Genomic DNA, 15,848 nt, shown 5'->3' with positions numbered 1-15,848 from the left:
ACTATAACAATGTGCATTATGAGCTGGCAGGTTACCTGCAAGCCACACTGCCCCTCTGGGAAATATAACAATACACTGAAAGCCTAGCGCTAGTAAGGTTTGTAAAGGAGATCAGGGCATACAGTACAATGTAGCATAAAATGAAGTCTGTGCCTTAAATGAAGCTGGTATTTTAGACACAACATTTCGACTTTGTATTTCCACTCAAATTATAATAATTTTACCATTTTAGAAATCAGAAGACATTAGGGTTTTGTGGGGGAGGAGAGCAGAGTTGGATTTAAAACCTCACCACTACAGAGGCTGCAGTCCTAACATTCAATCCCTGTGCTAGTGCAAGGAAACCAGAAATGAAACTGACAAGAAACAAAGTGAAACTAACTAGCTTTTCTCATTCCTTTTCCGCTCCACACACCCCCTCCCCACATTTCCCCCAGGTTGACCAAACAGCCCAAATGGTGAAAAGTAAATTAGATTTCTAAACTTGGTTCATCTGCATCCTTAATGATGGGTTAAAAAAAAAGCCTTATTTTTAAAAGTGTATGTGTTAAGGTTTATTTGTCCCATTAAAGTAATCCTCTTTATTATTAATCCATGACAATGTTATTCTAGGTGTAAAGTGGATATTACTGCGCTACCTAGCAAGCAGACCAATGTTTTAGAACTGCCGGTGGAGAAGCATCTGGGGTCTCTTCTAATGCTAATTGCTGTTACCCCCTGTTCAGGAGTTTCTATCTCTGATCTATGTGTCTGCCCCTTGGGAGACCCCAGTGAAAGGAAACAGATTTCCCAGCGCTATGTGAGTTTTTGTTTTGTTTCTACTTTATTAAAAAAATACTGAAAATTGCATCAGAAGAAGATCTGTCCCAGTCGTAATAACACAGCTTCTAATGGAAAAAGGTATCACACACCATAATTATGTTTAGTGTGACAAGTGAATAGACAGAGCAGTTAGCCTCTAGCAATTTGGCTGTTTGCATGTGGCAGTTTTTAAACTAACAGTTCCCTTTTGAAAACTTGAATTACATTAAGACATTATCTTAGGAAATGAGAGACCATGAATGTTAAAAAAAAAAAATCATAATGAGAGAGAGAGTATTATTTAGAATTCTTTTCTCATTGTGGGAATGTGCTCTGATCTGTTCACTTTGGGAAGATAAAGCCTGATGATAATATTTAGTACTTTCTGTAGTAAACCAGAGATCTTAAAGTGCTACACAGAATAAATAAACATTATCACTCCCATTTTATAGACAGGGAAACTGAGGCACGGAGGGTTTAAGTGATTGAGTCAATGGTAGAGCTGTGAATGGTGCCCAGATCCTTGACTCTGACTTCTGTACGCTAGCCATAGGCTCATGGTGCCTCTCTAAATATATCTTATACTTAGTTTTGGAATAATGCTATTTTAGTATTCAGCTATGTGCTTGTTTCCCTTGAATCTCCTTGCCTACATTAATCATTTAACTCCTGTACACTGAAGATTAAATATGAATAAAAATAAATGATAAACAGCCAGTTTACATTCTGGCATGAACAGTGTAAGTGTGTTGCAATGGGATCAGGGTTGGTACAGTTGTGTGAGTGAGTATCTGATAGTGAAACATTGAGCAGTGGGGAGAGGGACCAAAATTAAGGGCTAGTATACACTAAAGCTATAAGTTGACCTAAGTTACACTACTTCAGTTATGTAAATTATGTAACTGAAGTTGACGTAACTTGGATCGATTTACAGTGGTGTTCCTGCCTCTGTGTCTATGGGAGACACTCTCCCATCTACTTACCTTACGCTTCTTGGGGAACTGGAGTACAGAAGTCGATGGGCTAGCACTCTGCCATTGACTTAGCAGGTCTTCACTTTAGACCCACTAAATCGACACTGTTGCATCGATCAAAGCAGTGCTCATTTAGCTGTAAGTATAGATATGCCCTAAGACTTAAGGTTTTCTAGTAGTCCTTCAAAATCTATCTCACTGAATTAGTATATTTAAAAAAGTCTCTTCACTATTTTTTTTCCAGTGTATAAAGAACTCCCTTCAGGACATGAAGGACATAGGCTTCTTACAGGTCAAAGTTTTAAAGGCAGTCGACCTGTTGGCAGCAGATTTTTCAGGTATTAAGTGTCTTCCTTCTTTTTATTTTGGGTCTTTTCTGATGTGTTTTGATGCAATGTTACATGTTTTTGAGGTGTAGTGCATGTTAGTGAATCCATCACTCAGAAGGCAGTGCCACGAGTCTAGCAAGACAAAGTAAAACTTGTGTATCACCCACTTGTTAAAGCTTTAAAGGTAAAATACATGCCTGGGAACTGGAGTCACACAAGTCCTATGCATCACTTAAGTCCCCAATGTAGGGCTTATGTGGTGAACAGATTTTGTTGGCCCACTGCACTGGGGTCAGCTTTTCCCTTCATATTTATGAGTGGCATGTCCAGTAAGTTTTTGTCTTTTTCCCAATAACTTACATAAATTAGGGTTCTTGTGAGTTGAACTGTGGGATGTTTGTGTGCAATGCAGGCCCTGGTACCTGTTTCTAATGCTGGAACTGTAACTATTATCCTGCAAAACCTTACCCACAAAGATAAGGGTTTGCTGGATTGAATTCCTAGTCCCGTGCTTAGGCCACCAGAGCACACCATTTCATTAAGTGCAGTTTAGACTTGCTGTCAACCATAGATGGAAAGCTACCTGAGATTCCTGTCTGAAGCAGTGGCACTCAAGTGGCCAAATTGTTGTGGCATCAAGGTCTTCCTAGGTCACATCTGAATAGCTAGGAAAATTACTTTTCCATCATCACATGGTATGTCTCTTTGTAGCCTGTGAGCAGTTTACATCTAACCATTCCGCGTCCCCAAGTTCTACAGAACATGATATGAGATGTCATTACTTTTCTCTTGCAGTTCTCTGTCCCACCGCTTCACCCTCCAGCCCCTACGTTCATGGCTCTAATATAGACTGGTTTCAGCACAAGTGAAGTGATCCACTATTATTGCTGTAAATAGTGATTGGTGCCAGTGATCTTTAATTCAGAAGCACAGCCTCTGTAGGAGCTGTGTTAAATGCTCTGGGTTAAACACTGCACTCCATTTTCAGCTGATAGGCAGGTGTAACCATGTTCCACATGTGGCACAAGAAGTGTGATCAGCCCCAGTGGACAGAGGTCCCAGTTGTATTCAGCCCCAGCTGGAGATTGCCAGGCTTGACCTTGATGGCTGTAGAACAGACATAATCACAAACATTAACTCACTGGATATGTTCTTGGCTATTACGAGGCAGGAACTGCATATGTTAGTTGCATATGTTAGTTGCATATGAATGACACTTGTCAGGTAGTGCTAACAGGCAATTATTCTCTGAGGGTGAAGCTCCATTCACTTCCCTTTGCTGACTGACTAGTTGAGTCCATGGTAGTAGAGGATCACTGTAATCTAGGAATCACAAAAAAAACACCCAGAGACTTAAGTATCAGTATACTGGACTGGAGAGAGAGGCCTGTCAGCAGTTAAAATATATATTTTAGACCATGTTGTTTATTTTTAACATCAGATTTACTGCAGGCTGTACCCGTTGGTGAGATAAATGTTCATTTGTGAGTTGTGACCTGTGTTATCAGGGGAACCCTTCTTCGTCACTGTTAGGACAACATTTTGCTAACCAATGGAGGGCTAGATTGGGGCAAATGGAAAATAGCTCTGTTCTGGGGTGAAAATTTGGCCCCTCATTACATGGATTTAATTGGGAGGATTTAGAATGCTGGGGCACTATTTTGCTCTTGCTTCTTTCAATATGAATCTGGAAAATAAGTCTTGGAAAAGTATTTACAAAGTGACCATGATTCAACTGCTGTTTGCTGGAGGTGCCGTTTCTTAGCAACTTCTTGTGAGCTCATGAACTAAATAATAGAATTATAGAAATCTTCAAATTCTTTAATGTTCCACATTTACCTAGTACCCTGTTAAGCACTTGTCTAGGATGCCTGAACATATGGGCCAATGCTCCCTTTTAAGTGGAGGTTTATCTGTGCTGGAAAACTGTGAACACTGGTTCCTATTGCAGCTAAATAGTGAATCTGATCCAAAATATACTTAATATCGTAGTTTCTCTCTTAATAGGAAAAATAACTTCTGCCCTCTTTTGAGGAGATCAGATGTTTTGGGCATTATGTTATTTTTGCAGGGCACTTCTTAGAAGCTGATTCCACTGAGTGGTGACTGATGAAATAATGGCAAATGATGACATTTAAAAAAAAATATCCATGATAGACATGAGATCTACTACAGCCAGTATCTTTAGTGGTGCATACTTCAGATACAGGTCTGATTGTAATGACAATATACTTTATATTCTGGTTCTTTTTGACTCATCAGAGAGGCAGAGCACTAAAGAGAAAGCACTGTCAACCCAACCTGGGGCTGTTATTCAGGCCAATCTCTGATTGTAACGTCAGCAGCATTTCTCCAAAGTAAGGACTTTAAAAGATACTACCCCACATTTTCAAAAGTTCAGCCAATAAATAGTGTTACTTATAAGTGTAGCCCCCCTGCCCCTTCCCACCCTCCCCCTGGGAACAGGTAATGGACTTTTTTATATACTAGCAATGCACTGAAGAACTGAAAGGATTAATGTGCAGATCTTCATTAAAAATATAAAAAAGTCCATGTGCAATAATGACCAGGATAGAACTATGTGGGTCAGAAGCTTTGCCTTTGATCTTGAGTTTTCTCAGCTGGCCTTTCACCTGGCTGATAAAGGGCTGCTACAGTATGTAAGCCTGTATTGGTTTATTAGTTACTTTAGCTGCTCTTCATTAGTAAACTTAATAAGGCTAAATGTACTGTAGTAAAAAAAAAAAAGCCTTTATAACCTATGGGACTAATTCTACCTACAAACACACAGCATATTACAGGGAGTTTTGTCCAAGGATAGATTTGGATCTTGGCTGTGCTCATCCTTTGCGAGGGCCAATGGAGTTATAGAAGCAATGGATTTGGCCCCATTTCCCTAAATGCTTAAACAGGAGTGTATGCATTTGTGGGATAATGAACACTGAAAGAGATTCTGGGGATCTTGATTTTGCAATTGAAAGACTTTTCATAAAGGGTCTGAAACACACGTTCCTTGTGCACAGCACAGAATGAAATCCTGTTTAAGTGCAAGGTTACTTAGTCTGTCATTATATTCAAAATAACCGAGGCTTTGAGCCTGAGCCTGATTCATGAGGCAAATGACAAATTGTTTTGCAATGGCAGTGCTGAAAATATCCTAGTATTATGTGGTAATAGACCCGCCAAATTGCAAAAGGATTCAGCCATTTTAGGTAAAAAATAGCATAAATTTCTGATCGTGAAATGAGAGACATAAAGATTAATTATCTGTTCTGAGCCATTCATAAATGATTAGTGCAGCAATTATGTGCTTCCATAGTAGAACCCTCCCAAAGCAGTGCTGTATTTCCTCCACTGCCTGGGAGACTGTTCAGATTTATTATTTTTGATAAAAAGTAGCTTAAGGTCCAGCTAAAAATCTGATAAAGAGACAATCAAGGAGACAATAAAAAATACAAAGACTTCAAAGGGTTAATAGAAGAGCAGTCTGAACATGTGTCATATTTTCTCAGTAGCGCAATGATGATTCAATGACGGGAATACTTCTGCAGACCAATTATCCAATTCTAAGTGTAATGCCATTTTATACCTTGTTACTACAGTAATGAAGATCAGATTTCAGTATGGTTGGTATTTCTGTTATAGGTTGCTGCATGTTGGTATTGTACAGTTTACCAACCTTGCGTTTTTAACCTACAGTAATAATGAGAATCAGAACATTACATTATTGCATTCAGTTCTGGCTTTTAAAGAGCTTTCTGAAAACTCACAGGTACTATTTGAACCAGGTTTAGACCAGTTACCATGTCCCATATTGAAAATGTAGAGCTAAATATGTCGAGGGATTATATGAGAAACCTCATCAACCCCAACTAGTTCAAATTTGAGCCTCCCCTTTTATATATATATATATTCCTAGATAATAGTTTTGTCAATGTGAAATGACTTTTTCTGCTTCATTGGCTGTTTTTGTGTGCACATGAGCATTCTGTTCAAAGACGGCATTTGCTCACTGACCAAAAAATGGTATTCAGAACACAAAATTATAGAGTAGGATTGTCTTTTGGCATATACCATTTTGCGTTTCAAACAGTTTCTCTACATCATTAAGTACATTTGCCACTTGTACCTGGTTCCAGTGTATAGCTGGGTAGGAGACGAAGAGACTCCACTATAATGGGAGATTATTAAAACTTTCCAAAAGTGACTGGTAAATATTCACTGTTTAGATACTGGAAAACATTTCTACTTAGGCTGTAAACTCCTCAGGATAGATACCGGGTCTCCTTATTTGTTTGTAAAGTGCCTGGCACAGTTTGGGTACTATATTAATAAAAGCAATTAAAAAAATCAACAGAAGTCTGCTAAAATCTGTTTTCTTTTATATAAATGTCTCCATGGCTGAGATACATAATAACCTAAATAAAAGTAAGACTAGAATGCCTGCAGTTGAGCTAAATGTAAATATGAATACCTAAGATAATGAACTTAAATCATATATACAACTGAATAGGCTCATAGGAACTCTTTTTATAGTGAAGTTTGTCTGAAAGCTCCAGATTGTTTTAAAGTTCCATGCTGTGCCAAATGCAGGTATTGCAATCCTCTGCTTATTGAGAAAAGTCACTAGGAAATATACCTTCCCCATAAAACGCTTCCACTCTGATACCCTCTTTCCTTTAATAAGTTTCTCACTCTATGCCCTGATCCAGCAATTGAGTGCATTAGCCTGACCTGACTCTCACTGAAGTCACTGGGTGTCTGTATGGATTCAGAAATCTACTCGTGCAAATCTCATTGCAGGACTGGTGCTGAAGTGGGCACAATACTTTGCTTATTTTATGAGGCTGCATGTACTTAGATCAGTGTTTCCCAAACTTGGGACGCCGCCTGTGTAGGGAAAGCCCCTGGCCAGCCAGGCTGGTCCGTTTACCTGCTGCATCTGCAGGTCTGGCCGATCACGGCTCCCACTGGCTGCGGTTCGCTGCTCCAGGCCAATGGGAGCTGCGGGAAGCGGTGGCCAGTACATCCCTCGGCCCGCGCTGGACCTGCGGATGGGGCAGGTAAACAAACTGTCCCGGCACACCAGGGGTTTTCCCTACACAAATGGCATCCCAAGTTTGGGAAACACTGACTTAGATTATATAATCAACTAACACAAGCAGAAGCTTTCAGCAGATGATAAAGCAAATTGAACTAACTGAAGCCCTGACATTTCTATAACCCAGGCTAAAAGTCTTCATGGTTCATAACCCTTGACCATCCGTGGCGGAGAATATAAAAACGGACACTTGTTCAGAATGGCACTACCTCTCTTATTGCATGTAATTTTTCTTGATAGTCAACATTGGCTGATCTTCCTAATTACCAAAGATGTAAAGATTATTCTTGATAAGCTTTCAGTTCTCTGTTACTAGCAAAAGTTGCCTACGTGGATTAGAATAGAAAGTGCTTTGATAAAGTTTCAGAGAGGAAAACAGTGAATACATATTGGTTGTGTTGTTAATTTAGTAATTCAGAGGAAGGCAATTTCCAGTCACCTCAGTGCAGTTTATTCTTACTTGACCTACAGATCTCCTTCTCCCAACCCTGCTGCAAAAAGAGTGAGCTAACTACCATCACATTATCTAACCCTTCTTTGTTTTATTTTTATTTTTCCACCTGTTCTTTCCACAGGTAAAAGTGACCCTTTCTGTGTGTTAGAGTTGGGCAATGACAGACTTCAGACCCACACAATTTACAAAAACCTCAACCCAGAATGGAACAAAGTTTTTACCTTGTAAGTGAATTTCATTTGAAAACATGCCATAAATGTGAAACAGTGAACAGCCCCAATATAAAAGATATATCCCAAACTTTACCTCATGTTTCCTAAAATAAATATCACTTTCTCCATAAGAAGAAGAGGTTGACTGAGTTGTATTTGATATTTCTCCATTAAAGCATTTTGCCTTTTTCAATCCTGGCATGGAGTTTATTAACAGAAGTCATAACAAGAAGAAACTGGGATATTTGTAGGAAGAATAATGACTATATATAATAGATTCCTAGAAGTTATATAGCAGACCTGAAAATGGAAACCTAGATATAGTCACTCTTAGGTTTTCCATAATTTAAAATAAAACTTGTGTTTTGTTTCGACATGATAGAACTGTGGTTCTGCACATAATTTAATTTTTAAATGAGCAGGAAGTAGAGTCCTGATTGTCCATGATAAAACAGCTGAGTTTAAATTAGGCAATAAGAAGCCCTACCCAAACCAGAAATTTACACCTTAATCAAACCAAAAATATGTGTGAATTTGATGCCTGTGAAAAGTGCCCTGGAGACTGAAGGCCTCAGTATTCACAGAATAGATGCAAAGCAAGGTCATCACATGGGCTTTTATAGTGAAAATTTCTCCAATAGTGACCCACCTAAGTTTTTTTTTTTTTTAGGGCTAAAGTGGAATAATAACCACTTATTGGAGCTGAGAGAAGAGTCTCTGCTTTCCTTAAACGATTCATTCCTTGTCCACTGCTGTTGAGGCTACTGATAAAGGGTGGCAGTACTTTTTATGTAGTCTGAGCAAATATCTAGATGAATTGATATACCCCCTGGAAGACCTCTGCATATCCCAGAGATATATGTGCCCCGGTAGAAAACCATTATTCTACTAGACCAAAGCCAGACGAAGCCTCGGTGTTTGGTTGTGTCAATTCCACTTGGATAAACAATAGCTTGCTTGCTTGCTTTCTTCTTCCTTCCCTCCTCCCTCCCTCCAGTCATCTACAGTTACCCAAGCTCACACAGACACCAATACATTTCCCTGGATGAATCTCTTATTTATTAATGATCCTGATAACCAGCTGAGATTAGCAGGCAGGTGTCATCCCCAGTAAAGCATATGGATTGGATGGAAATAATAATAACAACTATTTTGTTTGTGGGTTTTTAGAAGTTTTTAAACAATTTGGCTTGTTTTTTAGTAATTTAGAAATGAGGAGAATTGCTTAAGTCAGGGAAAAAAAGAAGTTTTCCTCTTTAAATACTTTTTTGCCACATATACACACCTTCCTAAAGTCTTCTCCTCTTGCCCACCTTCTTCCTCCTCCTCCTCCTATGTGCCATCAGTGTGAACTTCCACACACAAAGAAATCTGACCGTCTAGCAATAATTGTTGTCTTTCACATGGATACGTGAATCCTGCATGAGGGAAAAGCTTGGGGAATAGCCTTGGTTTGATTTAATTTTTGGAATTTAATTAAATGCTAGTTTTATACTCCAAGGTAATGCAGACTTAATTAGTGAAACACTATTCTCTGATCTTCCTGGAGCAGACTGCATGTGTACAGACCATTTTTGTGCTTCTTATTCTAGCCCTATTAAAGATATCCACGATGTTCTTGAAGTGACAGTGTTTGATGAAGATGGAGATAAACCCCCTGATTTTCTTGGAAAAGTTGCTATCCCTTTGCTGTCTGTAAGTTACCTTGGCACGTGTATCAATCGAACGTTGATGGTTTCATTGGGAGCAAATTGCATTTCTTTCCCTCTTCTTTCTGTCCCTCTGAAGCAACTCAGAACTAGATATGAACAACCTCTTTTTGGGGAAAGGGGGGGGGGCTTGTATGTGTATATATGTATGTCTTGGTTTCTTGGTTGGTCAGTGTTTACAGTCCGCCTTACTGTCACAAAGGTTGCCAATCCCTTTCAGTCCAAATATGATTGATTTGGAAAGAAAACTACTGAAGTATCAGTAGTTCATCAGTTTAATATGCTATTTTGGTCTGAAAACGTAATTGCACTGTTTTTCTGTATGTTTGTCACATCACCTTTCAGTAGTAACATTTCAGATATGTCTTTGTTCATTGTTGCTTCTCGATACTCCAAGAAAGTAATTGCACATCATAATAGGATTGACCAAATCGTTGTTGTCGGCACAGCTGAGCAAAATTACATAAAAGGGTGTGGTTTACTACATAGTACTGCAGGTTTTGTTCTGTGAAGAGAGGGCGATCATGGGAGAACAGAAATGGAATTGCATTCTGGTATCTCCTAGGAACTCCAGTCCTGGACCAGGACCCCATAGCTCTAAGCGCGCTACAAACACAGAACAAAAAGACAGTCAGTCCCCGCTCCAAAGATTTTATTATACAAGTAAAAGACAGAGGACAACAGACGGATACAGACATATTTTGGGGGGTGAGGGGGAATGCAAGGAAACAGTGAGACAACACACAGCATGACAGGCAGTGTGAACAGTATTACAGTGAGTATTGATAACACCCCTGGTAGTAAAGTTGGAAAATTATCTTGCATGACAACTCCCTGTTTTCATGTGCTAATGGCTTGTATGAAATAGGTTCACATTTGGGGCTGAAACTTTCCATGCTGGTCTCTTCAAAAATAAATAATTAAAGAAAGAAAAGAGCAGGGGGTGATGGTGTGGGGAGAAAGTAGATCAAAATCTTTTCAGCTGCTTTTTGGAAGTTTAGGAAAGCAGGAAGTAAACATCTTTCTTATTATAAAGAAGTTGTATCCACTCATTTAAAAACAGAACTACAACAGCAAAAAAATGGCTGAAGTTTTAAAGCTGGGTGGGACATAGCCCTCACTGAGAACTAGTTGCCTTAGCTTGGTTTGGTGTGTGTGTGGTAGGGGAGATGTGAGGTGGGGGAAATTACAATTAAAATAACTAAGCAACAGAAAAATGACTTTGGAGTGTGCTCAATAGTAGCAGAATCTTACCAGAACTCAATGAATGCCTGTCCCCTTTATGATGTCACTTCCCATTCTCTCTGCTTGAACAAATTAAGGGATGACAGGAGCTGGTGCTTTCAGGTTTTCTGTTGAACAGTTTACATGAGGGAGATTCTGGGCTGGGGAACAACACCGCTGCTTGCTCCATCCTCCAAAACAAGTGCTTTAACATCCAAGATGGGGCAGAGGGGCACTTTCAGGGTTAGGAGATGTAACGTTTTAGTGTGTCTGCCATTTTTACTGCAATCTGCAGTATTTTATATATTCTACCTTTTCATTTTGCATAAAGAATTATTTTTTCTGTCTGAAAATATCTGCTTCCCTATTAAACCAGTCCTGCAGAAAATTGTTGGCAGCCAAACAGCACCAGCAAAGTCAGAAACTCAGGCCCCAATCCAGCAAAGCACTTAAGCACATGCTTAATTTTCGTCCTGGGAGTAATCTCATTGACTTCAGTGGGACAACCTATGTGCTTAAAATTAAGCATGTGCTTAAGTGCTTTGCTAGATGATAACTTCAGAGCCCATTTGTGACAATTTGGATGTTAACATTATAAAGCACAGACAATTTAATTATTTTAAAGAAGGAAGTTAAGTTTTAAACTACATTAATTGACTAACATTGTTTCCAACAGCAATGTTAACATAGCCACAGTACATATATAGTGGGTAGAATTTTCTATTCTCTCTGTGTGTGTTTGGGTGGTGGTGGAGGTGTCAATTACGTGGCTTACTATATCACTGTTTTATGTTTTAAAATATTTATCATTCCAACATATAGGATGTCATGTACAGCAGAGTGAACGCTGCTGTGAGAACCTTACCTTTTGCAATCTCTGCCTTGTGTACAATTTTAACTGCATTAATGTAGGTATTTGCATTTCATATCTACTTTATCAGAACCTGTATATATGAGGCATTGGAAATGTACTAGGAAGCATTCAGTAGTCAAGTGGCTACCAAGCAAACATATCAACTTTGATTTCAGTGCAGATATTTATGAAAGGGGTTGAATACAGAAGGCAAGCTCTGTGGATCCATGTGATGATAAATGGCTAACTTTTGTATGAATTATCTGCATAAAGCTAATATTGACAATCCAATACCACAAAATAAAGTGCAGTTATACTCTGAAAAGTGATTCTGTAAGAACAGTGCTCATGGATTCCATGTGTGTTCTTCCTCTATGATCTCAGTTCACAGTCTCTTGCTTTGCAAGTTAAAAGAGATTTGTTTTTTCTAATTTTCAGCATAACTCAAGCAAGGATCTGAAAGTCACACTGAGTTCTTTCTTGTTGATCATCACCAGAAATAAAGTCTAAATAGTATCATTTTAGGCAGAGGAGGGACTCGGTAGTTCTGAAAATCAGGCCCCATCTATTTATGCACCTAAATATCAATTTTGGTGCATAATTTTAGTATGAAAAATTTGGTTTAAGAAAATGAGCTGGAAACAGAAAAATTGGTGGACTAAAATGGGCCTTTTTTCCTCTTTAATTCCCCCCCCACACACACACTTTATTTTCTCTTTGTGGGACTGAAGGATGAGGTGAATACAGAATGGTATGGATGGAGTTTAAATGCATGACTTTTGTAAATGTTACTATTTGAAGGCCTGGTCGAAAGCCCACTGTTGTCCAAGGGAGCATTTCCATAGGTTTCAATGGGCTTTGGATCGGGTTTGATACGAACATGGTCTCATAATATGTAAAAGTGCTTCAAATAATACATGTACATTCCTTCTCGGACTAGAATTGCAGGGTGTTTTGCAACCCTCTTATTATTCTGCTACTGTGACTCCATGAGTTTCTTAAGACATTTATTTTCTGTTTGTCCATTTTAGTGGCATGAGTCATTGACATCTGCAATTTTAGAACAATATTAAAGTCAGCTTCATGTGAAGAACCATTTGATATTTACAGGGAGGAACAACTCTGAACATCTTTTATTCCATTTTTGATCGCTTGGTTAATTTTTCCCCAAGTCCTCGTATCCCTGATGTTACTGGAAGAGAGTGGCTCGAGCAGCTGCTCTCCTGCAGAACCTGTGCTTGCCAAATGGTCGGCATGATCGGCAGCAGGCTGTGTGGGCTCACAGTAAGGAGATGTTAGATTTGGATCCTCTGTTGATTTTATAGGCATTTGTTAAGTATCCCTTAGGAAGCCTGTAACAAGCCAGAGGAGGGGATTGTGTATGTGTGTGGTAGAGTCCAAACTCTATTCAGTCTGGGTTCTTTATCCAAGATTTAAGGCAAAAAAAAAATTGTTTATGCTTTCCCAAGCCAACTGATTTTTCTTCCTTCCCTTCCAAACGTCTCTGCCTCCTATTTCATGCAAATCTAGTGTAAATATACTGTTCTCTGCCTATGATTAAAAACCATTTAGCACCTATAAAGTTATCAGAGAATTGCAGTGTTCTGAAACTCTCTTCTTTGAAATTGGAGTCTTTTTTTCTTTAACCCAATAGTGTTAGCACTTTTGTCCATACATTTGAGTGTATCCTCTGAATTCTTTTGAGAAATATATTACAAGAGAGCAGTAGTTGGAATCCCATGGATGGTGGCCGGTAACCACACAAACAGTCTAATTAATAGGTGATTGGTCTTAACCTTTGCCTGGCATTAAATCCATCTCCGAAAACCAAAAAGCATTTCACAATATTTTCTATCTCTTTGGTTAAAAATGCATGAGTTTTGCTTGTGATAGGTTTGCAGATGAGATGCATTTACTTGTAGATTCACGTATGGGTGACGGAGATTCTCATCTTAATAAAGAATAGACATCAGTGTGTGTACATATGGTGGGGGGGTGTTCCCCTAATATTCAAATTTGAGAGTATATTTTGATTCAGATATGGTCAGGATTTTCTTAGGTTGGTGCTTTGCACATAATGAAGGGTTCAAGCTTGTGAATGCTCATCACCAATGAATGTTAAGCTTAAAGGCACAAATATTAAGCAGAGAAACCAGTTGGACTCCCAGACTCCATTGTGATATTTGATATTTGCACTTCATCCTGAATTAGTCTGTTCCATAGATCATCCAATTAAGGAACAGAAATAATAACATATGGGGTGGGGGAAGAGTTCAAAAAAGAATTTGCCAATAATTTCAAATAGTGAATGAATTTGATAAATTCATATTCGGTTGGTGAACAGAATAAAGCAAAATTTGCTGACCAAATTATTTGTGAATTTTTATACAGCTCTAACAATAACATTTAGTACTTAAATTTTCAAAGAACCGTAGAAACCTTAACTGATTTTTATAATGTCCCATTGAACTAGGTTTTATCTCCATTTTACAGGTAGGGAAATTGAGGCAGGGAAGTTTTGACTCCCCAAAGGCCACATAGTGTGTCAGTGTGAGTCTGGATCAGCACTTGGAAGGTTCTGGCATCAACCACTGAAATCAAGACCAGACTTAATCTTTGCTTAAAGCATTTCTGAAGTTAAAAAATAGATTTGGTACTAATGAAAGACGAGGAATTTTGTAACACCCAGCTCAGCAATATGAGGAATTCAAGCTTGGTATGTTCCAGCAAGCTGTGTACCAAATACAGTGCATGTACTTTATATATCTTAACCTCGGGAGAGCTTGGCTGAGAGATTTTTTTTCCATATTAATCAGCCCATGAATTTTTCTCCCATCTCTCTTGCCTTTTGCCCCTGCTTCTTATTAAAACGACCTTATGGTCTTTTCATTTTTGCTTCAAGGTACTCCTATATTATACAAAGATGCAAGTTATTTGGAAGATGGAAGTATGTAATGTGCTTCAATGAAGTTGAAAGCAAAGTATAATGGTCTTATATCAAATATCCCCATGTTGGAGGGGGCAGTCAGATGAAGTACTATGTCACAGGATGGGATGTTCTTATCTGTAGCATTATCAACTCAACGTTGACTCCAGCTGTACTCTTTTTTAATTAACAGGAAAAGGTCTGTAAAATATCCTCATCAAATAACCAAATGGTTTCAGTATCCAATAATACAGTGATGATAACTAACATAAATGTCCCAGAGGTTTCATGTTTTAAGGGATGTCTCAGATTGAGAACACAGGGACCTGAGTCTGAAAGATACTGAGCACCTCATCTCCCTTGGGAGTAGAGGGCATTTAGCATCTGACCAGTAGAGCTTGGTGCTACAGCTGTAATATTCAGGATCAGGCCCTAGGTGTGACAGTTGTGGTAACACTATAGTTGTATTATCTGGCACTGAATGGGTTGAATAGGTGGCTTGCTGTCTCCTTTTCCTAGGGAAAGTTGCCTTTGAATAATTCCATGTGTCTCATCTACTAGGCACTCTTTATGTTACTCAGTGCAACTGTATGACACTGTGCATTAGTGATGAGATTCAGAAAGAATTTCAGAGTCCCAAATTCTTTAGACATGTTACCCAGGGGGAATAGCTATTGTCCATTGCATACATCAAGGGTGGTGATGTACAAGGGTTTTACCCAGCTGTGTTGAGTCATATCATGAAGATATGACATCGGATTCACATCAAAGGTGGATACATGGTGAGATTTTCCTATTTCAGTGCAAAAAACCTTAGTAAACCAAATTTCTTTGAGATAAAAGCAATGAAAAAACCTTTGCTGTATAAGGTTGCTGTCTTCTCAATGTCTTATGTTGTATTAATCTCAGGTTTTACTATTTAATTAAAATTCACAAGCGGTCAGTAAGGTGTTTACTCAATAGATTTAGCCTTGGCTATCTACATCAGTACCGTATTCAGTCACATTTGTTTTAAGGGGGCGTTTGTAAGAACAGTTCAGCAGATATATTCATGAATTTGAGAAAAATGCAACACAATATTGGCATGGGAGGATAGAAAGCTGGGGGAGGACTTTACAGTGGATCCACACCATAGTTCTGATTAAGATTGGATGTCTCCCCCACACCAAGATATAGATACCCCTCTGATACCCCTCTGATACTCCCCCACACCAAGATATAGGACCAGATTATTTGGAGGCACAGCACAGCATGGGTTGGGGCTG

The 15,848-nt window shown here is 38.8% G+C and overlaps 1 protein-coding gene across 11 annotated transcripts in view; it reads left to right on the top strand.

Moving 5' to 3' along the window:
• Positions 1-15,848, top strand: part of MCTP2 (multiple C2 and transmembrane domain containing 2) — a 178,763-nt gene that overhangs the window by 97,176 nt on the left and 65,739 nt on the right. For all 11 annotated transcript variants that reach the window (XR_005585626.1, XM_039492368.1, XM_039492369.1 and 8 more), the window contains 4 exons: positions 613-799; positions 2,020-2,113; positions 7,781-7,883; positions 9,464-9,566. Coding sequence is in view for 10 of the 11 variants with exons in the window: in XM_039492368.1 (XP_039348302.1) it covers positions 613-799; positions 2,020-2,113; positions 7,781-7,883; positions 9,464-9,566 (487 nt within the window). In the remaining variant the exon portion in view is untranslated. The remainder of the gene's footprint in view (positions 1-612; positions 800-2,019; positions 2,114-7,780; positions 7,884-9,463; positions 9,567-15,848) is intronic.

The sequence above is a fragment of the Mauremys reevesii genome, linkage group 10 (genome assembly GCF_016161935.1).
Source record: "Mauremys reevesii isolate NIE-2019 linkage group 10, ASM1616193v1, whole genome shotgun sequence".
NCBI lineage: Eukaryota > Metazoa > Chordata > Testudines > Geoemydidae > Mauremys > Mauremys reevesii.
The sequence above is the reverse complement of the archived record's forward strand: the minus strand, read 5'-3'. Positions and strand labels throughout refer to the sequence as shown.